Source organism: Coregonus lavaretus, assembly GCF_964263955.1.
Source record: "Coregonus lavaretus genome assembly, chromosome: 1".
Lineage (NCBI taxonomy): Eukaryota > Metazoa > Chordata > Actinopteri > Salmoniformes > Salmonidae > Coregonus > Coregonus lavaretus.
In genome coordinates this window covers 34,057,615-34,085,075 of record NC_139988.1, presented here as the reverse complement: position 1 = coordinate 34,085,075, position 27,461 = coordinate 34,057,615, and the positions used below count along the sequence as shown (strand labels likewise).

At 45.5% G+C, this 27,461-nt stretch overlaps 1 protein-coding gene across 1 annotated transcript; it reads left to right on the top strand.

Moving 5' to 3' along the window:
* Positions 1-1,837: 1,837 nt before the first annotated feature.
* LOC311148579 (sulfotransferase 6B1-like) lies at positions 1,838-26,021 on the top strand (the record flags this gene model as incomplete). The annotated part of the gene is made up of 7 exons (XM_084185563.1): positions 1,838-2,030; positions 15,384-15,496; positions 16,428-16,517; positions 23,066-23,192; positions 23,339-23,433; positions 23,531-23,687; positions 25,894-26,021. 7 exons carry the CDS (start codon positions 1,838-1,840, stop codon positions 26,019-26,021), a joined length of 903 nt encoding a protein of 300 aa, XP_084041689.1.
* Positions 26,022-27,461: the final 1,440 nt, after the last annotated feature.

Below are 27,461 nucleotides of genomic sequence, written 5' to 3'. Positions count from 1 at the left end.
CACCTCATACAGTCGGTTTACATTATTTCTCCCCAGGTTATCACAGTGATATGGGCTTGCTACAACACTGCAGAGCTATGGGAGAAGGCTGTGCTGTGTTTGTGTTCAGATTCGCATCCGCATTCACTGAATTCACTTGGCCATCCAGCCGTTGTAAGTCCTGTAGTCACTTGGAGAGACTGGAGGCCTGCTAGAGCTTCACATGTTTAGCACAGGGCACATCTCCTGACTGGCTGCTTGAACAGGAGGACCTCATCTTTTAGAAATGCAGTAACTTCTTTCTCTCCGAACGGCTTTGACATGTGTCAAGGTGAGTTAGAGTCTGGTTGCTGTGCAGCTTTGGATGATAAAACACCCTTATGTGCACTTGAGTCGTTCCATTATAGTGCTCTGTGTGGGTGGGTGGTATACAGTATGTAACCTGTCTAAGTCATCCAGAAAAAGAGTATCGGTCCTGTCGATGGTACATCAGCAGGGTCAGAATAACCCCAGTCATAACATGTCACATCATGTCAACATCTCATCCAATGCACACTTTCACCACTAAGCCTGTGCCGCATACAACTAGGCCTATCTAGGCCTAAATAAGCACAAAAAAATATCTTCTCTGTTTTGGGCTTTATGGGGTTGATGGGGTATCATCATTGTCCCTGTATGTATGTTTCAGTAAGGAATTGTCCAACAACAACAACCTAAAAGTGAGAATTAATGACATATGCATACGGAGATTACAGCAGGATACACTTTGCAGTGAAACTGAGCAAATGATCTAACGAAAACCTCCCATTTTATTCATTTACGCCCTGTGAATACTTTCCTATCTCAATGTTCACCGACCCACTGACGTTGTTTATTGCCGGCACTGTTGAATGGGCCTAATTTCCAAAGCATTATTCAGAGATGATTAATTTCCAGTAAGAGTATGGGGAAATGTGAAGCGTAACCACATGCCATGCTTTATGTCCCACTGGGTGTGTTTGAGTTGGTGGCACCATGCCAAGAGGAAGGCCAGAGAGGAAGCTTATTTGCTTATTTCTATAGGCATGAATAGTCACATTGTACAGAAACGGTTAATCAAGTGACAGTAAAAAATGTGAATGAGGAAACAGTATTTACTTTTGCCTTTGAGTGGATGAAGCTATAGGGGCCACTAGATTCTAAGGGAAATTCATCCACATAGGTATGGTTTATAAAAACACTTGTGAGAGGACATTTCAACATCTGGGATATTTCAAACGCTCCCTATTTACATAATGGCAAAATGTATAGGAAGGGATACACAGCATTGTCTCAAAGTGATTCATTTACAGTATGTTCGCTGTCAGATAGCACGGTGGTGTTTAGACCCTTAGGAAATAAACGTATTTAATAGAAATAGTGTATTTCCATGCAACATTGGAAATATATTAATAGTATGAACTGTACTGATTAAAGATCATGGCCAGCTGTCATTGGATACCCTACCCAAACAGTTCCAGCCAGTCAATGACCTACTGTAGTCTTAGATCTAGCAGTCCCTCCCATCTGGTTAGTATTGCAGAGGCATCTCCCTATCAATCACCATCACACACAGGAAACCAGATCTTCCATTCTCCCCTATAGAATCCAGGAAACTCCTGCTTCTCACGCAAGCTCTATCTTTGAAGGACATGCCTCCTTCTCCTCCTTCTCCTCCTACTTTACTCTCTCTCACACACACACCCACCCACATTCACACACCCACACTCATACACAGAGCGGAGCTCGTGGCCACCCAGCTGCACAAATACACTAGATGCCTGTAAGGGGTGGAAACTGAATATTCCGTAGCTTGAGATTTTCTGCAGTATTATCCAAAATGAGCAGCTCTTTCTCAGCCAAAATTCAGTCCAAAATGGAACTGGCCAAAGACATGAAGGAGGAGGATAAGTTGTACAGATATAATGGAGTGCTGTACCCTGTCATCATGAGTCCAGAGGAGAACCTGAAGGCTATGGAGAGGCTGGAAGCAAGAGCAGATGATGTCATGTTAGTTGCATATCCCAAATGTGGTAAGTCAGAAATATTTGAATGATGAAAAACTGAAGCATTTAGATGGTCATCCTTGGGCAATGGGCATCTATATAGTCATTGAGTATATAGCCATGTTATTTTTACTCGTTATTGTTATTCGTTATTCACAGTGTCACTTTTTTATACACATTTTAATCTTATCTTTAACTCTGCATTGTTGGAAAAAGACCCGTAAGTAACATTTCACTGTTAGTCTACACCTGTTGTCTACGAAACATGTGACAGATACAATTTTTTTTTTTATTTTACTACTATATCAAGTTTTAATCAGTGAAATAAGGAGTGTTCCAATTGGTCTTCAGTAGCCTACTCTCTGGCCTTACCTACTGTAGCCTACATAAGGCTCAAAGTTCAAGTTCATTATACAATTGGGGTAATCAGTCTTACTCATAGTGTTGTCTTACTCATAGCTCATAGTGTATGTCATTTTATTTTGCAGCGTGTATTCAAAAGTCATACAAAAGATTTTTGATTTGTTGAGTGGGTTTGAGATATTCTCTTACAAAAGTGACCTATAATTCAATTTCACAATGGATGGGCCTCTGAGCGTTTGGACTTACAGAATATGATCCGTGTGCTTTGGTGTAGGGCCTCCCCGGCAGGCAAAATTGGTTGCAATAAAGTATGTTTCATTTTTTTTACCTTGTTTTGCAGCCAGTTTTGCCCGCTTTGTCAGTTGTTTCCTCTGCACACTATAGAGTGATGTAAGATAAGCAATCAGTGTTGATGAATGTTGAATTAAACACAGGCCACTCTACATGCTGCAGACATAGAGGCCCCCTTGTAACAACGGTTAATGTAATAACATTTACATTTTAGTCATTTAGCAGACGCTCTTATCCAGAGCGACTTACAGTTAGTGAATACATACATTCTTCATACTGGCCCCCCGTGGGAATCGAACCCACAACCCTGGCGTTGCAAGCACCAAACTCTACCAACTGAGCTACAGGAGGTTAATGTAATAACTTGTCTAAATGTAATATATTTTATATTTATAATGTAATAAAATCGGTTAATGTAATACCTTGTAACAACTTTTTGGATTAATAACCTAAGTAACTTCAACCGATCATCTTATAGCGTACTAAAATCAATGTTTTATGTATAATTTCCCTTATTTGAATGCACATACCACCCTCCACCTATTGCAAATACACACACAAACCCATGCACACTCTTACACACACACACTCACAAGCACACATTGAAATGTACACACATGCAGTCATAGACACACACACACACACACATACACACACACAGAAACACAGGTAACACTTTATATGAAGTATACATAACATCTTTATGAAACCAGTTATAACACCTTTATGAGTGTTGCAATATCATTCATAACAACCATCATTACACATTTATTCAACATCATTCGTAAGGGACTTTCAAAATAAAAGTTCCTTCGAATAGCTCTTAATTTATCATTACAAAGGAAATGTGTATTTTTACTGCCACAGTACCCAACCCCCTGACACACTATTTATGCAACAGTCTGGGAGCACTGGGTAAGCCTCTGGGCCCAGTAAAAATAAAAAAAATCTGGATAATAATGATCTGGATTGTGTTATCCCCTTTAAAAACAAAATCCATGATCAGATCAATCTGTCTGATTTTGAGCCAGTTTATTTTTTAAGGATCGGAATAGGATAATTTTGATCCAGATACCACAATATCAAGACACAGAATCCGGATTTTCTTTGAATAGACATACACCTTGCCATCTACTGAGAAGGTAATGTTCCTACGTCTACATGGTCATAGGGAAACAGATGAGTTAACTACATGAATAAGGTTACTAATAACAAGTGAAAGAAGAGTCTGACTAGAAACGTCATATGGAGAAAAGGAATGCTGTATTCTATATTGTGAACGTACGTCTTCATTATAGGACATATATATGCACTTATTTGATACTACTCAATATAACAAATAACCACATATATAGAGTGCCTTCAGAAAGCATTCATACCCCTTGACTGATTCCACATTTTGTTTTGTTACAGCCTGAATACAAAATGGATTAAATATTATTATTTCCCCCACCCATCTACACACAATACCCCATAATGACAAAGTGAAAACATGTTTTCAGAAATGTTTTGAAATGTATTGAAAATGAAATACAGAAATATCTCACTTACATAAGTATATCACACTCTTTTGCTATGACACTCGAAATTGAGCTCAGGTGCATCCAATTTCCTTTGATCATCCTTGAGCTGTCACTACAACTTGATTGGAGTCTACCTGTGGCCAATCCAATTGTTTGGACATGATTTAGAAAGAAACATACCTGTCTATATAAGGTCCCACAGTTGACAGTGCATGTCAGAGCAGAAACTATACCATGAAGTCCAAGGAACTGTCCGTAGATCTCCGTGATAGAATTCTGACGAGACATATACAATGCGCTCCAAAAGTATTGGGACAGTGACAAATGTTTTGTGCTTTTGCCTCGTCAGAATTCTATCTCGGAGATCTATGGACAATTCCTTGGACTTCATGGTATAGTTTCTGCTCTGACGTGCTGGAGCACAGAGCCAAAACAAAACAAAATGTGTCACTGTCCCAATACTTTTGGATCTCTGACTGTATCTGGGGAAGGGTATAAAACAATTTCTAGAGTGTTGAACGTTTCCAAGAGCACAGTGGTCTCCATCATTGGGATATGGAAAAAATTTGGAACTACCTAGACACTGCCTAGAGCTGGCCGTCTGACCAAACTGAGCAACCGGGCAAGAAGGACCTTTGTCAGGGAAAAGGAGGTGACCAAGAACCCAATGACCCCTCTGACAGAACTACAGAGTTCATTGGCTGAGGTGGGAGAACCTGCCAGAAGGACAACAGTCTCTACAGCACTTCACCAATCTGGGCTTTAGGGGAGAGTGGCCAGACGGAAGCCACTCCTGAGAAGCGTCTTATCCAGTCACAAAATCGAAAAGCTAGCTATTCGGCAGCACAATATTATTGAGTAGCGTCAAATAAATTAATGTACTTAAAGTGTTATGCAGGCTTTATTATTTTAAATATGAGTTACCTTGATTCATGCAGTTTACTCATCTCTGTTTTCCTGACAGTGTAGAAGTAGTAAGTGTAACATGACCTGTCCAGTAGATGGCAAGGTGTAGGCCTATTCAAAGCACAGAAAATCTGTATTCATGATCTTGATATTGTGCATTCTTAGAAAAAAGGGTTCCAAAAGGGTTCTTCGGCTGTCCCCATAGGCAAACCTTTTTTGGTTCCAGGTAGAACCCTTTTGGGTTCCACCCTCTGTGGAAAGGGTTCTACATGCAACCCAAAAGCATTCTACCTGGTACCAAAAAAGGTTATTCAAAGGGTTGTCCTATGGGGACAGCCGAAGAACCCTTCTAGGTTCTAGATAGCACTTTTTTTTCAAGAGTGTGGTATCTGGATCAGAATTACCCTGCCCGATCTTTTTCTGAAAAACTGGCTCAAAATCAGCCAGATTGATTTGATCCTAGATTGCAAAAAAGGGGATTACAGAATCCAGATAATTGTTATCCAGATAAAACGTTTTGAAAACAGGGCCCAGAGCATGACCCAGGTAGCAAAATTATACTGAACAAAAATATAAACGCAACATGTTAAGTGTTGTTCCCATGTTTCATGAGCTAAAATAAAATATCCCAGAATTGTTCCATACGCAAAAAAAGACTCAACATGTATTACAAACACACATACAGACTCAACATGTATTACAAACACACACATGCCCATTGCACACACACTCACAGGTACACGTAGTCACGTGACAAAATAACACACACACTAGTGGTGCGCCGGTCATCTGTTTGTTCACACGCCCGCAACTGCTAATAACCCATCCGCAACCGCCTGACTATATGTGATAAAGAGAAAATCTTAGGTCCGCACCTGATCCTAACCCGCATAATTTCAACATTTTGGTAGTGTCAGGGGTGCTGAAGGTTGGTGTGGTGCAGGAATCAAGCACAGGACGCAGAAGCTAAGTCCAAAAGACTTTAGTGAAATATTCATGTCACACCCTGGCTCTGGGGACTCTATATGTTGAGCCAGGGTGTGTAGATTCTATGTGTTCTTGTTCTATGTCGGTAGTCTAGTATTGTATTTCTATGTTGGCCAGAGTGGTTCCCAATCAGAGGCAACGAGTGTCAGCTGTTGCTGGTTGTCTCTGATTGGGAACCATATTTAAACAGTCTGTTTTCCCATAGTGTTTGTGGGATCTTGTTCCTTTTGGTTTGTTCCGTGTTGGTTGTGTTTAACCTAGGACGTCACGTCATCGTTTATTGTTTTGTTTGTGTTATCACTAAAGATAATAAAATATGTTCGTTCATCACGCTGCGCCTTGGTCTACTCCGTTCAACGAGCGTGACAGAAGATCCCACCATACCAGGACCAAGCAGCGTGTCCAGGAGCAGGCAGCCTGGACATGGGAGGAAGCGCTGGGAAAGGAGCTGGAGAGGTTGGCGATGGCCCAGGTGGGCAAAGTGTGGTCCTGGGAGGACATGCTCGGGGGAAAAGGGCCATGGGCTAAGGTTAAGGCCCTGGCGAGAGAGGAGCAACGGCGTCAACAGTGTCGTCGTCGGACGGACGAGAGGCAACCCCAAAAATGTTTTAGGGGGGGGCACACGGCATGGGCGACTGGGCAGCAGGAGGCTGCCACAGGGCGAATTGGGAGATTAGGAGAGGAGGCCACCGGGTTTGGGGGGCCAGAAGGCAGGTTGGCGGAGCCTGGATGGAGAGCAGAGCCAACTCCCCGTACTCAGGCATGGCAGCATGAGACTGGGCAGGTTCCGCGGTATGCGGAGCTGCGTACTGTGCCACGAGTGGTCCGGCATAGTCCGGTACGTCCTGTGCGAGCACCCCGCACGTGTCATGCGAAGGTGGGCATGCAGCCAGGACGGAGTGTGCCGGCTCAGCGCTCGTGGCCTCCAGTGCCTCTCCTCGGTCCCGGATATCCTGCGCCAGTGTCACGTGCTGTTATGCCAGTACGGGTACACAGTCCTGTACGTCCTGTGCTGATGCCTCACACAGAGTGTGTGAAGGTAGGCATTCAGCCAGGACGGGTTGTGGCCGCTCTTCACTCCAGGCCTCCTATCCGTCTCCATAGCCCGGCCCGGCCTGTTCCTGCTCCTCGCACCAAGCCTACGGTGCGCGTCGCCAGCCCAGCCTGGCCTGTTCCTGCCACTCGCACCAAGCCTACGGTGCGCGTCGCCAGCCCGGCCCGGCCTGTTCCTGCCACTCGCACCAAGCCTACGGTGCGCGTCGCCAGCCCGGCCCGGCCTGTTCCTGCCACTCGCACCAAGCCAGGGGTGCGAGTCGTCAGCCCGGTAAGGCCCGTTCCTGCTCCACGCACCAAGCCAGGGGTGCGCATCGTCAGCCCGGTCCGGCCCGTTGCTGCTCCACGCACCAAGCCAGGGGTGCGCATCGTCAGCCCGGTCCGGCCCGTTCCTGCTCCACGCACCAAGCCAGGGGTGCGCATCGTCAGCCCGGTACGGCCTGTTCCGACTCCACGCACCAAGCCAGGGGTGCGCATCGTCAGCCCGGTCCGGCCCATAGCTGCTCCACGCACCAAGCCAGGGGTGCGCATCGTCAGCCCGGTCTGGCCCGTTGCTGCTCCACGCACCAAGCCAGGGGTGCGCATCGTCAGCCCGGTCCGGCCCGTTCCTGCTCCACGCACCAAGCCAGGGGTGTGCGTCGTCAGTCCGGCACAACCCGTGCCTGGGTCACCGGTGCCTGGTCAGGTACCGGTCAGCTGCTCCACACCGGAGCTTAAGCAATCCGCTCCTACGATGTCCAGTCCAGCTCCAGCCAGCGGGGCCAGACCGGACCAGGGGCGCTACGGGGGGATTATTGGAGGGTGGTGGGCAAGCCCGGAGCCGGAACTGCCTCCGAGGAGGAATGCCCACCCAGCCCTCCCCTGTTTGGTTTATGTTGAGGCGCGGTCGCAGTCCGCGCCTTTGGGGGGGGGGGGGGGGGTACTGTCACACCCTGGCTCTGGGGACTCTATATGTTGAGCCAGGGTGTGTAGATTCTATGTGTTCTTGTTCTATGTCGGTAGTCTAGTATTGTATTTCTATGTTGGCCAGAGTGGTTCCCAATCAGAGGCAACGAGTGTCAGCTGTTGCTGGTTGTCTCTGATTGGGAACCATATTTAAACAGTCTGTTTTCCCATAGTGTTTGTGGGATCTTGTTCCTTTTGGTTTGTTCCGTGTTGGTTGTGTTTAACCTAGGACGTCACGTCATCGTTTATTGTTTTGTTTGTGTTATCACTAAAGATAATAAAATATGTTCGTTCATCACGCTGCGCCTTGGTCTACTCCGTTCAACGAGCGTGACAATTCACGTAGTAAACGAGCACAATAAGCCCGGAGGCGAAATAAAGGCGCACACAGGCGTCAAACAAAAGGCGCACTAACATGTGCGAAAACCTCTCCAAACAACGGAGGTAAGTACGTAGCTCAGAACACCAAAACAGAAGAGCAATCACACACAACACCATACACATACAACGAGAACTAAATAGGACACTAATGAGGACTAACTAGACACAGGTGTACAACATCAAGACAAAACCAAACGAACATGAAACATAGATCGGTGGCAGCTAGTACTCCGGGGACGACGACCGCCGAAACCTGCCCGAACAAGGAGGAGGAGCAGCCTCGGCCGAAACCGTGACAGTACCCCCCCCTTGACGCGCGGCTCCAGCCGTGCGCCGACCCCGGCCTCGGGGACGACCAGGAGGGCGCGGAGCAGGGCGCGCGGGATGGTCCCGGTGGAACTCCGACAGGAGAGATGGGTCTAGGATGTCCCTCCGCGGCACCCAGCACTGCTCCTCCGGGCCGTACCCCTCCCACTCCACGAGATACTGGAGACCCCCCATCCGGCGTCTTGAGTCCAAGATGGACCGAACGGTGTACGCCGGAGCCCCCTCGATGTCCAGTGGGGGCGGAGGAGTCTCTCCTATCTCACCTTCCTGGAGTGGACCAGCTACCACCGGCCTGAGAAGAGACACATGGAACGAGGGGTTAATATTCTTATATTCAACAGGCAGATGTAACCTATAACACACCTCGTTCAATCTTCTCAGGACTTTAAAAGGCCCCACAAACCGCCGACCCAGCTTCCGGCAGGGCAGGCGGAGGGGTAGGTTTCTGGTAGAGAGCCAGACTCGATCTCCGGGTGCGTACACCGGCCCCTCACTGCGGTGGAGATCGGCGCTCGCCTTGTGATGACGGATGGCCCGCTGCAGGTGGACGTGTGCAGCGTTCCACGTCTCCTCCGAGCGCCTCATCTAATCATCCACCGCAGGGGCCTCGATCTGGCTCTGCTGCCAAGGTGCCAGAACCGGCTGGTAACCTAACACACATTGGAAGGGGGTTAGGTTGGTAGAGGAGTGGCGGAGAGAGTTCTGGGCCATCTCGGCCCAGGGAATGTACCGAGCCCACTCCTCAGGCCGGTCCTGGCAATACGACCTCAGAAACCTACCCACATCCTGGTTGACTCGTTCTACCTGCCCGTTACTCTCCGGGTGGTACCCTGAGGTAAGGCTCACCGAGACCCCCAAACGCTCCATGAACGCTCTCCATACTCGGGAGGTAAACTGGGGGCCTCGATCAGACACTATATCCTCGGGTACCCCGTAATGCCGGAAGACGTGGGTAAATAGTGCCTCTGCGGTTTGTAGGGCAGTAGGAAGACCCGACATAGGGAGAAGACCACAGGCCTTAGAGAACCGGTCCACAACGACCAGGATGGTGGTATTCCCCTGAGAGAGGGGAAGGTCTGTCACAAAATCCACCGAGAGGTGGGACCATGGTCGTTGTGGAACGGGCAGGGGTTGTAACTTACCCCTGGGCAGGTGTCTGGGCGCCTTACACTGGGCGCACACCGAGCAGGAGGAGACATAAACCCTCACATCCCTGGCTAACGTGGGCCACCAGTATTTAGTGCTAAGACAATGCACTGTCCGGCCAATACCCGGATGTCCAGAGGAGGGTGACGTGTGAGCCCAGTAAATGAGTCAATCCCGAATCTCGAGCGGAACGTACTTCCGACCCTCAGGACACTGTGGAGGGCTGGGGTCGGTACGCAACGCTCGCTTGATTTCGGCATCGACCTCCCACACCACCGGTGCCACAAGACAAGACTCCGGTAGTATGGGAGTAGGCTCAACGGACCTCTCCTCCGTGTCATACCGCCGGGACAGCGCATCTGCCTTACCATTCTGGGACCCAGGGATGTACGTGATTTTAAATACGAACCTGGCGAGAAACATGCTCCATCGAGCCTGGCGAGGGTTCAGTCTCCTCGCTGCCCGGATGTACTCCAGGTTCCGATGGTCAGTCAAAATGAGGAAAGGGTGTTGAGCCCCCTCAAGCCAATGCCTCACACCTTAAGGGCCTGAACTACAGCTAACAGCTCCCTGTCCCCGACGTCATAATTTCGCTCCGCCGGGCTGAGCTTTTTAGAGTAAAAAGCACAGGGGCGGAGTTTAGGTGGCGTGCCGGACCGTTGAGAGAGTACGGCCCCTATACCGGCCTCAGACGCGTCCACCTCGACCTGAAAGGGTAATGCGGGGTCCGGATGCGCCAGCACCGGAGCCGACGTAAACAGGTCCTTCAGTCTCCTAAAGGCCCTGTCCGCATCAGCTGACCACTGCAGGCGCACCGGACCCCCTTTCAGAAGGGACATGATGGGAGCTGCCACCTGTCCAAAACCCCGGATAAACCTCCGGTAGTAATTCGCAAAGCCCAAGAACTGCTGCACCTCTTTGACAGTGGTTGGGGTTTGCCAATTACGCACAGCTGACACACGATCCACCTCCATTCTCACCCCTGACGCGGACAACCGATAGCCCAAAAAGGAGACCGACTCCTGGAAAAACAGACATTTCTCTGCCTTGACATATAGGTCGTGCTCCAACAGCCTCCTCAATACACGACGCACCAGGGCTATATGCTCGGCTCGGGTAGACGAGTACACTAGAATGTCATCAATGTACACGACCACCCCTTGCCCCTGCATATCCCAGAAAATGTCATCTACGAAGGATTGGAAGACTGATGGAGCATTCATCAACCCGTATGGCATGACGAGATACTCGAAATGACCTGACGTGGTACTAAACGCTGTTTTCCATTCGTCGCCCTCCCTAATGCGCACCAAGTTATACGCGCTCCTGAGATCCAGTTTTGTGAAAAACCGCGCTCCATGCAATGACTCCGTCATGGTCGCAATCAGAGGGAGTGGATAACTGTATTTCACAGTAATCTGATTGAGACCACGGTAATCGATGCACGGGCGCAACCCTCCATCTTTTACACGTGGCTCCGTTGGAGCGCTGCTCCTGCCTGGAGATCAATCGCACAATCCCCCTGTCTATGAGGAGGCAACTGCGTCGCCCTAGCTTTACTAAACACGAGAGCTAAATCCCCATATTCAGGCGGAATGTGCAGTGCGGGCACTTGGTTTGGACTTTCCACCGAAGTCGCCCCTACGGAAACACCCAGACATCGCCCCTCACACTGAGCAGACCACCCATTGAGAGCCCTCTGTTGCCACGAAATAGCAGGGTTATGGGTGCTTAACCAGGGAATTCCCAGCACCACCGGGTACGCAGGAGAGTCGATCAGATACAACTGTATAGTCTCCTCATGACCCCCCTGCGCACACATCCTAAGTGGCGCTGTGACTTCCCTAATCAACCCCGACCCCAACGGGCGGCTATCTAAAGCATGAACGGGAAAAGGCTTGTCAACAGGTAGGAGAGGGATCCCTAAATCTAAACAAAACTTCCGATCAACAAAATTCCCAGCTGCGCCTGAATCTACTAGCGCCTTATGCTGGGAATGAGGTGCAACCTGTGGAAAACAAACAGGTATACAAAAGTGCGCAACAGAGAGCTCTGGGTAAGTGGGGCGTCTACTCACCTGGGAAGGCTCCCCAGTGCGTGGCCTGTTGTCTCCTCCCTCGGGGACCCCTCCCCAGCACCTGGCCGCAGTGTGCCCTCCACGACCGCACTTGGTGCAGGGGACAGGCCCCCTCGGGCTCCTCCTCCTCCTTTCTCTAGCGCCAGCACCCCCGAGCTCCATAGGGCTCGGCTCGGAGGTGCCGGAGGGTGGAATGGACGGACCCCACTCGGGACGTCCACGGGTGGCCAGCAGGGTGTCCAGACGGATGGACATGTCGACCAACTGGTCGAAGGTGAAATTGGTGTCCCTGCAGGCCAACTCACGTTGAACGTCCTCCCGTAGGCTACATCGAAAATGGTCGATGAGGGCCCGTTCATTCCACACTGCGTCTGCCGCTAGAGTCCGGAACTCCAGCGCGAACGCCTGTGCGCTCCTCCTCCCCTGTCTCAGGTGGACTAGACGCTCCCCCGCCGCTTTGCCCTCAGGTGGATGGTCGAACACGGCCTTGAAGCGACGGGAGAACTCGGCGTAGGAGATGGTGGTGGCGTCCATCCTCCTCCACTCGGCGTTGGCCCATTCCAACGCCTTGCCCGTGAGACAGGAGATGAGGGCGGAAACGCTCTCGTGTCCCGAGGGCACCGGGTGTACAGTGGCCAGGTAGAGCTCCACCTGCAGGAGGAACCCCTGACACCCGGCAGCAGTTCCGTCATACGCCCTCGGGAGCGAGAGCCGAATCCCACTGGGTTCCGGACCTGGGACTGGTGGACCGGCCGATGGGGGTGGCAGGGTAGGTGGAGGTGTGGGTACCCCTCTGGACTCCCATCGGTGCAGGGTGTTGATGACGTCCTGTAGAGCGGTCCCCAGTTGTCGTATCTGGTCATCCTGGCCGCGGACATGCTCCTCCAGCGACTCAGGCGTGACTGTTGCTCCTGCTGATTCCATATTAAATGGTGTGTGATTCTGTCAGGGGTGCTGAAGGTGGGTGTGGTGCAGGAATCAAGCGCAGGACGCAGAAGCTAAGTCCAAAAGACTTTAGTGAAATATTCACGTAGTAAACGAGCACAATAAGCCCGGAGGCGAAATAAAGGCGCACACAGGCGTCAAACAAAAGGCGCACTAACATGTGCGAAAACCTCTCCAAACAACGGAGGTAAGTACGTAGCTCAGAACACCAAAACAGAAGAGCAATCACACACAACACCATACACATACAACGAGAACTAAATAGGACACTAATGAGGACTAACTAGACACAGGTGTACAACATCAAGACAAAACCAAACGAACATAAAACATAGATCGGTGGCAGCTAGTACTCCGGGGACGACGACCGCCGAAACCTGCCCAAACAAGGAGGAGGAGCAGCCTCGGCCGAAACCGTGACAGGTAGGCTATTTGTTAGTCAACTTGTCTATAATACATATACATGCAGCTTCTCTTCTGTCGTTATATGTTGCCCTAGAAGACTAAATAAACCCTTGCTCACCAGAATAATGCCATAAATGATAGAATGAATGCTTCAATCTAGTTGACATTGGTAAAGTTTTCTGTTAACTCTGCTTCTTGCGCGGATCAAATACGTTTAGGGACCTGGGAGAAAATGGAATAACTAAAAAAATAATGGGAAAGATCTTCTGTGCAAAATTTCCAAACTACATCCACAGTCCCGTGTAGCTCAGTCGGTAGAGCATGGCGTTTGCAACGCCGGGGTTGTGGGTTTGATTCCCACGGGGAGCCAGTATGAAAATGTATGCACTCACTAAAAAAACTGTAAGTCGCTCTGGATAAGAGTGTCTGCTAAATGACTAAAATGTAAATTTGATCGGTTGTAAGGAAATAGAAAGCTGTGAAAAAGACCCAACATGTTTCTGATAAGATTTCAGTTTGGCTTAGATGCATATTTTGTGGTTGAAGAGACCTTAATCTTCGAACTTCATGTCCAAATCATCTTTTTAAAAATCACCTTTATAATAAAGCGTTTGCAGGCTAACAATAATATACAATTCCTAATGTGATGAGTATCCTAAGCATAGGACAAGATTCGGTAACAGTATTCACTACAGCCTAAGTTAATTTATCTCATGACTGTTTGCAAAACAAAATAGACCGTTGTGAACAGACCGTACATGTCTTTGTAGTGCATAATTACAACGGGTGTGTGTGAGAGAGAGAGAGAAAAGGAGAGGGGTGTTGTAACTAAATGAGTAAAAACAAGATTGTGACAATTAAAACTAAGCACAAATGGACTGCTATGCAATTCATGTTCCTTTTTTTTATATTGTTCCCATTTTCGCCAAGCTTAGAATTCTAAACTAATAGAAAATAGAAGTGGAAGACTATTGCAAGCATGCTCCAAATCACTTGATATCCACCACAAGGGGGAGAGAAGAGGGAGAGATGGGAGAGGGACAGAGAGAGAGAGAGAGACCCGACTCATCTCAAACTAAACTGTCTGTTGTACGGAAGAGCATGTTTCCGACTCCAAACCCCCACAACTGAATAGATAAGATCATGAGCGCACCACTTACAAAACAGAGCTGAGAGCTCTCCATGCAGAATGGGGTCCCTACATAAATATCCCATGTTTTTTTTCTCTCCCTTACCCCAATCCCAGTATAATTTATAGCAATAATGATACGGAAAAAGAGTTTAGTCGTTTTTATTGCAACAACACAAATTCTTACACCTCTTCTGCAGGGAGTAGTGCCGTTTCACCATTTTACCACACCCCTACTGCCCGTGGCTCTGCCTATACCATGTTAATTTGGTGTATAAAAAAAAGGTATATCTTTCAGTTTGCTCCTTTTGGAATCTTCAGTACACAGTTCAAACAATACATAGCCTACCGTTCAAAGTATCTTTTAAGGACAATGCAAATTGTAAAGGGCAATTTATAAAGTGCAAAGAGCACTCTGAGTATATTTCAAATCCTGGTTTTGAAGGTGTGTCCCACCCTTTACCTTGTCTCCCCTTTTAGCCTCAAATGGCCTCATTGATGTTAACCCTGTTTCTTTTTTAGCTGTATCCTTCACAATCCATGAAACCATTTTATGGATATTACAAAACACTAAGGGCTGGTTTCCCAGACCCAGAATAAGCCTAGTCCTGGACTAAAATGAACTTTCAATGGAGATTCTCAATTGAGAATGGTTTTTATACCAAGACTAGACTTAATCTGTCTCTGGGAAACCGGTCCTTAGCGGATTGCCACTGAAATGACAAATATTTTGGGATAATAATTTATAACTCACTCTTACCTCATTGTGAAACGTGGTGACACATTTTTAAAGAAAATCAAAGGACACTAACCCTTTCTATTCCTGATCCCTCTGTGTAAATTGAAAAACGTTCTCTTATGCTCAAATGTAAATGGACCTGAATGTTCACTGTCTCTGGCAGGTTTTAATTGGATGGTGGCGGTGCTTCGTAAAATAATAGCAGCAGCAACTGGTGAGAAAGCAGAGTCCAAAATCCCTCCATTGATGGAGTTCTTTGGGCCAGAAATGCTGCAGGTGGGTTATACTGGTTGACTCCCCTGTAGTTTTAGCAACACTGCAGGTTTGTCTGCCTCAAATAAGTCAAATGTGTAAATAATGTGGGTGTAGCTCATTGGAAATGCTGTGTATGTGTTGTGTGGGGTTGTATGGTTCAAAAATGCACAAATTCCCTGTAGTTTAAAGAGGTGCTGTAGTTATATTGTGAGGTATTCAGCCCACTTTAGGTCCATAAAGTACGTTTTCATGACACAACGTCAGGTCAGGACACTGTTCTCTATGCTACTTATGTCACAAACAGAGAGAATATCTATACAGTCAGGTGCAAAGGACGTCACGCTGATTGCTTAGCGAGTACCGTTTCCTCCTGATTCGGCTCATACAGAGGCTCCAACCCAGGACCTCTGCCTCGCAAACACGTGACCGTGCCCCTGAAGCATCTTACAGAGTCACACCACCGAAAAGCTAGCTCTTCGCCAGCGCAAGTGGAGACACTTCAGGCTGAGGAGTGAGTTTCACAAATCCCCATCTGTTACACAGGCAAACAATAATGTAGTTTTACTGTTCTGTAACTAGTCACAATAATTACATACATGTGTTGCAATCATGCTGTGATCCAGTAAGGCCTGTTAGTGAATGTTAGTGAATTACAAACATGTGCTGTGAGTGGCCTCCACTGAACGCCCTCATGAGCCCTTGTGTGTGGAAATGTTAGCACAGCTAGATCTAAAACTTAATCCAACAAGAGTGGTCTCCCTACAGTATACATGGCCAGCTGTGTCAGGAGTGAAGAGTTTGTAACTGTCATTCCATTGGCACCCTGTGATCCCCTATGCCTAAAACAACCTAACATGCCTGTTTGCACAGTGTCTGTTCAGTATATGACCGTAAGAGCAACAGCATACCATGGCTCATGTAGCGTTAAATGGACGCCTTGTCTAACTTGCAGGTTATTCACAAAGCACCGTCCCCCAGATTTCTAGGGACACACATGCACCCAGATAACATTCCTGCATCCTTCACCACAAAGAAAACAAAGGTATGTTCTTTCATCCAGGTATCTAAGTGTTGTTGTGATGGAACTCACGATTACCATGTTTACTTTTCCAGCAGTTTTTTTATGCTTCGGGCCCACAGAACTTCCTCCTTTGATATGAGTGATACAAAATTCCATCACGACTTCCTCCAAACATCAACTTGTAATTCCCTTGTTATGTAAGAGTGAAAGCTTTTCCTGTGCAATGTGAGAACTATTGTTTCTCTGCAGATGCAGCCACAGCAGACAGAGTACCACACAGACATAGATACACACACTGCAAAGAACAAACTGTACAGAGTACATGGTAGACAGAGCAAAGCAGTAAACATATACACGTAGGACACTATTCAGCAGACAATCACGTTCCACTCAAATCTCAAACCTTGTTTACAACTGGCAATAGACTGTGTCTCATAACTCGCCATAACTCTGCCCTCCCCCTTCCTCAGGATATAGAAAATGTCCTGGATCAACATGGACTCAGGGATAGACGTAACATAGTAAACTAAAATCCGGCCCACTCAAATTAGTATGATATGTTACGTTTGGTATGGTATGTATTAATTTGTGGATGTCCATGATCCATTTCATATGATATGAACACGAATTGCAATTCGTATGATATGTTACGATTTACAATTCGTATAATATGTTACAAATTACAATTTGTTGTGGCTAATGTAAGCAAGGTGGCTAGGTGGCTAGGTGGCTAACGCTAACGTTAGCTAGGTGGCTAACGTTAGCTAGGCTAGGGGTAAGGGGTTACGGTTAAGGTTAAGGTTAGAAGTTAGGTTAAAAGGTTAAGGTTCTGGTTAGGGGAAGGGTTAGCTAACACGCTAAGTAGTTGCAAAGTAGCTAAAAAGCAGTAACATGCAACCTTTGGGTTTCTAGATGTTCGCGTTATATGCTTACCCATCCAACCACCATCCTTTTGGTTTTTCCTTAAGCAACCTTCCGTAAAATGTATATAGGCTCAGAACTTTTGTGAAAAAGCACAGTTAACAATATATGGCAAATAGAAATCAAACTGGATGGTCTTCAGAAATAGATGGGAGGGGTTGAAGGTAGCGGAAGGATAGGAGTACAAACAAACAAAAGATAACTATTGTAAAATAGATTGTGTAAAATGTATATAGTATGTATGAGCTGGAAGTACAGTGCCTTGCAAAAGTATTCATCCCCCTTGGCATTTTTCCTATTTTGTTGCATTACAACCTGTAATTTAAATGGATTTTTATTTGGATTTCATGTAATGGACATACACAAAATAGTCCAAATTGTTGAAGTGAAATGAAAAAAATAACTTGTTTCAAATAATTCAAAAAAATTAATAACGGAAAAGTGGTGCGTGCTTATGTATTCACTCCCTTTGCTATGAAGCCCCTAAATAAGATCTGGTGCAACCAATTACCTTCAGAAGTCACATAATTATTCAACAAAGTCCACCTATGTGCAATCTAAGTGTCACATGATCTGTCACATGATCTCAGTATATATACACCTGTTCTGAAAGGCCCCAGAGTCTGCAACACCACTAAGCAAGTGGCACCACCAAGCAAGCGGCACCATGAAGACCAAGGAGCTCTCCAAACAGGTCAGGGACAAAGTTGTGGAAAAGTACAGATCAGGGTTGGGTTATAAAAAAATATCAGAAACTTTGAACATCCCACTGAGCACCATTAAATCCATTATTAAAAAATGGAAAGAATATGGCACCACAACAAACCTGCCAAGAGAGGGCCGCCCTCCAAAACTCACGGACCAGGCAATGAGGGCATTAATCAGAGAGGCAACAAAGAGACCAAAGATAACCCTGAAGGAGCTGCAAAGCTCCACAGCGAAGATTGGAATATCTGTCCATAGGACCACTTTAAGCCGTACACTCCACAGAGCTGGGCTTTACGGAAGAGTGGCCAGAAAAAAAGCCATTGCTTAATGGTGTTCGCCAAAAGGCATGTGGGAGACTCCCCAAACATATGGAAGAAGGTACTCTGACTAAAATGTAGCTTTTTGGCCATCAGGGAAAACACCATGTCTGGTGCAAACCCAACACCTCTCATCACCCCGAGAACACCATCCATGCTGTGGGGATATTTTTCCATCGGCAGGGACTGGGAAACTGATTAGAATTGAAGGAATGATGGATGGCACTAAATACAGGGAAATTCTTGAGGGAAAACTGTTTCAGTCTTCCAGAGATTTGAGACTGGGACGGAAGTTCACCTTCCAGCAGGACAATGACCCTAAGCATACTGCTAAAGCAACACTCGAGTGGTTTAAGGGGAAACATTTAAATGTCTTGGAATGGCCTAGTCAAAGCCCAGACCTCAATCCAATTGAGAATCTGTGGTATGACTTAAAGATTGCTGTACACCAGCGGAACCCATCCAACTTGAAAGAGCTGGAGCAGTTTTGCCTTGAAGAATGGGTAAAAATCCCAGTGGCTAGATGTGCCAAGCTTGCTTGCCAAGTGCTGTTGTTCATTAGTTTACTCTAATTAGGGGAGGAGTGGTAGGGTTAGTGGAAAATAATAAAGGAAAATATATATACAGTGGGGAAAAAAGTATTTAGTCAGCCACCAATTGTGCAAGTTCTCCCACTTAAAAAGATGAGAGAGGCCTGTAATTTTCATCATAGGTACACGTCAACTATGACAGACAAATTGTGGAAAAAAAATCCAGAATATCACATTGTAGGATTTTTAATGAATTTATTTGCAAATTATGGTGGAAAATAAGTATTTGGTCCTCTGTAGCTCAGCTGGTAGAGCACGGCGCTTGTAACGCCAAGGTAGTGGGTTCGATCCCCGGGACCACCCATACACAAAAATGTATGCACGCATGACTGTAAGTCGCTTTGGATAAAAGCGTCTGCTAAATGGCATATTATTATTATATTATTACAAACAAGCAAGATTTCTGGCTCTCACAGACCTGTAACTTCTTCTTTAAGAGGCTCCTCTGTCCTCCACTCGTTACCTGTATTAATGGCACCTGTTTGAACTTGTTATCAGTATAAAAGACACCTGTCCACAACCTCAAACAGTCACACTCCAAACTCCACTATGGCCAAGACCAAAGGCTGTCAAAGGACACCAGAAACAAAATTGTAGACCTGCACCAGGCTGGGAAGACTGAATCTGCAATAGGTAAGCAGCTTGGTTTGAAGAAATCAACTGTGGGAGCAATTATTAGGAAATGGAAGACATACAAGACCACTGATAATCTCCCTCGATCTGGGGCTCCACGCAAGATCTCACCCCGTGGGGTCAAAATGATCACAAGAACGGCGAGCAAAAATCCCAGAACCACACGGGGGGACCTAGTGAATGACCTGCAGAGAGTTGGGACCAAAGTAACAAAGCCTACCATCAGTAACACACTACGCCGCCAGGGACTCAAATCCTGCAGTGCCAGACCTGTCCCCCTGCTTAAGCCAGTACATGTCCAGGCCCGTCTGAAGTTTGCTAGAGTGCATTTGGATGATCCAGAAGAGGATTGGGAGAATGTCAGATGAAACCAAAATAGAACTTTTTGGTAAAAACTCAACTCGTCGTGTTTGGAGGACAAAGAATGCTGAGTTGCATCCAAAGAACACCATACCTACTGTGAAGCATGGGGGTGGAAACATCATGCTTTGGGGCTGTTTTTCTGCAAAGGGACCAGGACGACTGATCCATGTAAAGGAAAGAATGAATGGGGCCATGTATCGTGAGATTTTGAGTGAAAACCTCCTTCCATCAGCAAGGGCATTGAAGATTAAACGTGGCTGGGTCTTTCAGCATGACAATGATCCCAAACACACCGCCCGGGCAACGAAGGAGTGGCTTCGTAAGAAGCATTTCAAGGTCCTGGAGTGGCCTAGCCAGTCTCCAGATCTCAACCCCATAGAAAATCTTTGGAGGGAGTTGAAAGTCCGTGTTGCCCAGCGACAGCCCCAAAACATCACTGCTCTAGAGGAGATCTGCATGGAGGAATGGGCCAAAATACCAGCAACAGTGTGTGAAAACCTTGTGAAGACTTACAGAAAACGTTTGACCTGTGCCATTGCCAACAAAGGGTATGTAACAAAGTATTGAGAAACTTTTGTTATTGACCAAATACTTATTTTCCACCATAATTTGCAAATAAATTCATTAAAAATCCTACAATGTGATTTTCTGGATTTTTTTTCCTCATTTTGTCTGTCATAGTTGACGTGTACCTATGATGAAAATTACAGGCCTCTCTCATCTTTTTAAGTGGGAGAACTTGCACAATTGGTGGCTGACTAAATACTTTTTTTCCCCCACTGTATAAAAAAGATGTGTAAATATATATTTGTATTTTATATGTACAGTACCAGTCAAAAGTTTGGACACACATACTCATTCAAGGGTTTTTCTTTATTTTTACTATTTTCTACATTGTAGAATAATAGTGAAGACATCAAAACTATGAAATAACACATATTGGAATCATGTAGTAACCAAAAAAACATTGAACAAATCAAAATGTATTTCATATTTGAGATTCTTCAAATAGCCACCCCTTGCCTTGATGACAGCTTTGCACACTCTTGACATTCTCTCAACCATCTTCATGAGGTAGTCACCTGGAATGCATTTCAATTAACAGGTGTGCCTTCTTAAAAGTTATTTTGTGGAATTTCTTTCCTACTAATGCGTTTGAGCAAATCAGTTGTTTTGTGACAAGGTAGGGGGGGTATACAGAAGATAGCCCTATTTGGTAAAAAACCAAATCCACATTATGGCAAGAACAGCTCAAATAAGCAAAGATAAATTACAGTCCATCATTACTTTAAGACATGAAGGTCAGTCAATACTGAACATTTCAAGAACTTTGAAAGTTTCTTCAAGTGCAGTCGCAAAAAACATCAAGCGCTATGATGAAACTGGCTCTCATGAAGACCGCCACAGGAATGGAAGACCCAGAGCTACCTCTGCTGCAGAGGATAAGTTCATTAGAGTTACCAGCCTCAGAAATGGCAGCCCAAATAAATGCTTCAAAGAGTTCACGACACAGACACATCTCAACATCAACTGTTCAGAGGAGACTGTGTGAATCAGGCCTTCAGGGTCGAATTTCTGTAAAGACATCGCTACTAAAGGACACCAATAATAAGAAGAGACCTGCTTGGGCCAAGAACCATGAGCAATGGACATTAGACCGGTGGAAATGTGTCCTTTGGTCTGGAGTCCAAATTGGAGATTTTAGGTTCCAACTGCTGTGTCTTTGTGAGATGCGGTGTGGGTGAACGGATGATCTCCGCATGTGTATTTCCCACCGTAAAGCATGCTTTGCTGGTGGCACTGTCTGTGATTTATTTAGAATTCAAGGCACACTTAACCAGCATGGCAACCACAGCATTCTGCAGCGATATGCCATCCCATCTGGTTTGGGCATAGTGGGACTATGATTTGTTTTTCAACAGGACAATGACCCAACACACCTCCAGGCTGTGTAAGAGCTATTTGACCAAGAAGGAGAGTGATGGAGTGCTGCATCAGATGACCTGGACTCCACAATCCCCCGACCTCAACCCAATTGAGATGGTTTGGGATGAGTCGGACCGCAGAGTGAAGGAAAAGCAGCCAACAAGTGCTCAGCATATGTGGGAACTCCTTCAAGACTGTTGGAAAAGCATTCCAGGTGAAGCTGGTTGAGAGAATGCCAAGAGTGTGCTAAGCTGTCATCAAGGCAAAGGGTGGCTATTTGAAGAATCTCAAATATAAAATATTTATTTAACACTTTTTTGGTCACTACATGATTCCATATGTGTTATTTCATAGTTTTGTTTTCTTCACTATTCATCTACAATGTAGAAAATAGTAAAAATAAAGAAAAACCCTTGAATGAGTAGGTGTGTCCAAACTTTAACTTTTTAGATTTGTGTGTATTGTTAGATATTATTGCTCTGTTGGAGCTAGGAACACAAGCATTTTGCTACACCCGCAATAACATCTGTTCGCATTCAGGGTTGTCAGTATTCTAAGCCAAACTGCTATTCAGTATTTTTGTTTTCATGCAACTGCTCAGCCTCCGACTGCAAGGCACTACAGAGGGTAGTGCGTACGGCCCAGTACATCACTGGGGCCAAGCTTCCTGCCATCCCGGACCTCTATACCAGGCGGTGTCAGAGGAAGGCCCTCAAAATTGTCAAAGACTACAGCCACCCTAGTCATAGACTGTTCTCTCTGCTACCGCACGGCAAGCGGTACCGGAGTGCCAAGTCTAGGTCCAAAAGACTTCTCAGTTATTTCTTAGTTTTGATTTCTTCACTATTATTCTACAATATAAAACATTGTAAAAATAAAGAAAGTCCCTTGAGTAAGTTGGTGTCCAAACTTTTGTCTGGCAGTGTTTATTTAATTTTTTTTTACTAACCTTCTGTCTAATGTAACCATACCAAACGTAACAAATCATTCATATTTGAGTGATTTTTGTTTACTATGCCACGTCTAGTCTATGAGACCAGGCTGCCTGGAACAGTCAAAAAAATATACAGTTATTATTATTATGTTATGGTCTTCTGTTGATCAAAAACAGATGCTGGTGATATTCAGGAACCCGAAAGACACAGTGGTTTCCTTCTATCACTTCTCCAACAAAAACCCAGTTCTACCAACTGCCGAGTCCTGGGATCGCTTCTTCTCAGAGTTTATGAGTGGAAAAGGTACCTAAAGTAAAGTGCCCTTATGAACATTGGGTTTATATTTGGGGTTTGCTTCTTACAAATATACAACTTGAGTCATTGGTATTACAGTCAGATGTATCTATACATTACAAAGCCTCACCTGAATAGTATGTGCCTATTCCTAGTTCCCTGGGGTTCATATTTTGACCATGCACTTGGCTGGGAGAAGAGAATGGATGACCCTAACGTGATAATAGTCACCTTTGAGGAGTTAAAACAGGTATCAAACATTCCTTGTGTTTTGGATACAGACCATAGTTTTGATAGGTTTGCTTTTTGTCATTTACATTCTGTCTTGTTAATTGTGACCCACCCAGGACCTGAGTGAAGGTGTGCGAAGGGTCTCTGAGTTCTTTGGTTTCAGTCTCAGTGATGCCCAGGTCCAGGCCATCGCAGAGGAGAGCACCTTCAACGCTATGAAGGAGAGCTCCAATGACTCACACGGCCAGATGGGCAACGTCTTCTTCAGGAAAGGTGTGTGTGTGTGTGTGTGTGTGTGTGTGTGTGTGTGTGTGTGTGTGTGTGTGTGTGTGTGTGTGTGTGTGTGTGTGTGTGTGTGTGTGTGTGTGTGTGTGTGTGTGTGTGTGTGTGTGTGTGTGTGTGTGTGTGTGTGTGTGTGTGTGTGTGTGTGTGTGTGTGTGTGTGTGTGTGTGTGTGTGTGTGTGTGTGTGTGTGTGTGTGAGTGTGTGAGTGTGAGTGTGTGAGTGTGAGTGTGAGTGTGAGTGTGAGTGTGAGTGTGAGTGTGAGTGTGAGTGTGAGTGTGAGTGTGAGTGTGAGTGTGAGTGTGAGTGTGAGTGTGAGAGAGAGCTGCATGAGGGAGCTTTGTTTGTTTAATCCCACCCACCTGAGACAGAAAATGTGGTATTATGGTGAGACAAATATACACTTGATATGATGTCTGTCGACTTTAAATACAGACTCATGTCTCAGGTCTCCAGGTCCTCCTAAAACAATCCTTGTCCTTTTCAGGGAGAGAAAGCATTGGGATAATAACCTTTGGTAACCTCCTATAGGATGAATGCATTAATCAATTACTGTCTGTTTGCCTAACAAACCATGATTGTTACCCATAAATACAGTGCAGTATATAGTCTGTCATTCATTGACTAGTGTTCTTTCACTCTGCTGGGGTATGGTATAGGTAGCATAGGAGAGATCTCTCTCTCTCTCATTTTCTACATGACCTCACACAACCTAAACATGTCTGTGCTGAACAGACAGCCTCATGCTGGATTACCAACAATGACGAGACCGCCTACAGGGAGGAGGTGAGGGCTCTGGGAGTGTGGTGCCAGGAAAATAACCTCTCACTCAACATCAACAAAACAAAGGAGATGATCATGGACTTCAGGAAAGAGCAGAGGGTGCACCCCCCTATCCACATCGACGGGACCGCTGTGGAGAAGGTGGAAAGCTTCAAGTTCCTTGGCGTACACATCACCGACAAACTGAAATGGTCCACCCACTCAGACAGTGTGGTGAAGAAGGCGAAACAGAGCCTCTTCAACCTCAGGAGGCTGAAGAAATGTGGCTTGGCACCTAAAACCCTCACAAACTTTTACAGATGCACAATTGAGAGCATCCTGTCGGGCTGTATCACCACCTGGTATGGCAACTGCACCGCCCGCAATCGCAGGGCTCTCCAGAGGGTGGTGCGGTCTGCCGAACGCATTATCGGGGGAAAACTACCCGCCCTCCAAGACACCTACAGCACCGATGTCACAGGAAGGCCAAAAAGATCATCAAAGACATCAACCACCCGAGCCACTGCCTGTTCACCCCGCTATCATCCAGAAGGCGAGGTCAGTACAGGTGCATCAAAGCTGGGACAGAGAGAATGAAAAACAGCTTCTATCTCAAGGCCATCAGACTGTTAAATAGCCATCACTAGCACATTAGAGGCTGCTGCTGCCTATTGAAATCACTGGCCACTTTCAGAAATGGAACACTAGTCACTTTAATAATGTTTACAGTCACTTTAATAATGTTTACATATCTTGCACTACTCATCTCATATGTATATACTGCATTCTATTCTATAATATTTTACTGTATCTTAGTCCATGCCGCTCTGTCATTGCTTGTCCATATATGTATATTTTCTTAAATTCCATTCCTTACTAGTTTTGTGTGTATTAGGTATATGTTGTGAAATTGTTAGATATTACTTGTTAGATATTACTGCACTGTCGGAGCTAGAAGCACAAGCATTTCGCTACACCCGCTATAACATCTGCTAAACACGTGTATGTGACAAATACAATTTGATTTGATTTGATTTAAAAGGCTGTTGCACACCTGTTTAGTTAGTTTCATACATGATTATCACACCACCAACATTAAACTTGGTGGACTGGGATTTTTGGGTTACATTTGTGTATTTATACTGTATGTTTCATACTCGCAATGCACATTCACTATACTGCATGTCTTACGTGTGAGGTTTAGGTAATCTTATCATCAAGCAAAGTGATATTTTATAATATGTCGGCTACCTCACACTACCTAAAAGACTAGGTCAACTGTAATCTATGAATAACTGTAATCTAAAGATAACTTGCCTCATGCTTTATGTCCAGAATACAGAGTACTAGAAAGGTTATGTTATGTACTTCTTGCTCTACACTGATCACGTGTTTTAGTCTTTCTCATGTGTGTTTAATGGGTATTTACTCCCCAGGTGAAGTAGGAGACTGGAAGAACCATTTCAGCCCAGCCCAAAGCCAGGAGATGGACACAGCATTTGAGAAGCACCTGGCAGGGACTAAGCTTGGGGCCAAACTGAAGTATGACCTGTACTGCAAGTAGACAGCAGACTGGATGAGCACTGACTGAACCGAGACAGGACGCAAGGGAAACACTGACAGATTAGGAAAATTCAACCCCAACAGGCAGGAGAGCTGGTTTGTGAAAGTGTGACATGAGATAGAGTAGACATGATATACTTCATGTTAGATTCTTTATACACATCTTGTAATCCTTGTTTATATACCACTGCACTTAAGTATGTTAATTAAAGTTGGTTCATTGATTTATATCAGCCTCCTTGTCTCTATTTTATGATATTTCATTATGTTAGGCATTCAGTTCAGAGTAATGGAATTTTACCCCAGGATCATAAGAGTCACACAGTGTAGTTCAATGAATTACATGCCACATGAGGTGAACTATAGTAATAATATGTTCAAAGTCCTAGTTAGAATGCCTTTTGACGTTGGTACTGGCTTTTGTCGTAATGGCCATGCTTGGATCACATGGTAACCTCAATTACTGCAGGCCAACAATGTGACAGGTTGCACGCAATAAGACCGTTGGATTGAAATGCATACAATACAAGATTCAAAGCAAATATAATTATTCAGTTTGGAAAAGGTGACCAAGCTGAGGCCGTCTGTAAATGTAAAGTCTATCATCCTGTAATATCAATTATTTACTGTAAAGACAGTGACTCTCAAAAAAGTGAATTTTCAGAACTGAGGTTATGGTAGCCTACTGATTTGAAATTCACTATAGATACGGTATATACAGTGCCTTGAAAAAGTATTCATCCCCCTTGGCGTTTTTCCTATTTTGTTACATTACAACCTGTAATTTAAATTGATCTTTATTTGGATTTCATGCAATGGACATACACAAAATAGGTGAAGTGAAATTAAAAAAATAACTTGTTTCAAAAAATTCTAAAAAATAAATAATGGAAAAGTGGTGTGTGCATATGTATTCACCCCCTTTGCTATGAAGCCTCTAAATAAGATCTGGTGCAACCAATTACCTTCAGAAGTCACATAATTAGTTAAACAAAGTCCACCTATGTGCAATCTAAGTGTCACATGATCTGTCACATGATCTCAGTATATATACACCTGTTCTGAAAGGCCCCAGAGTCTGCAACACCACTAAGCAAGGGGCACCACCAAGCAAGCGGCAACATGAAGACCAAGGAGCTTTCCAAACAGGTCAGGGACAAAGTTGTAGAGAAGTACAGATCAGGGTTGGGTTATAAATAAATATCAGAAACTTTGAACATCCCACGGCGCACCATTAAATCCATTATAAAAAAATGGAAAGAATATGGCACCACAACAAACCTGCCAAGAGAGGGCCGCCCACCAAAACTCACGGACCAGGCAAGGAGGGCATTAATCAGAGGCAACAAAGAGACCAAAGATAACCCTGAAGGAGCTGCAAAGCTCCACAGCAGAGATTGGAGTATCTGTCCATATGACCACTTTAAGCCGTACACTCCAC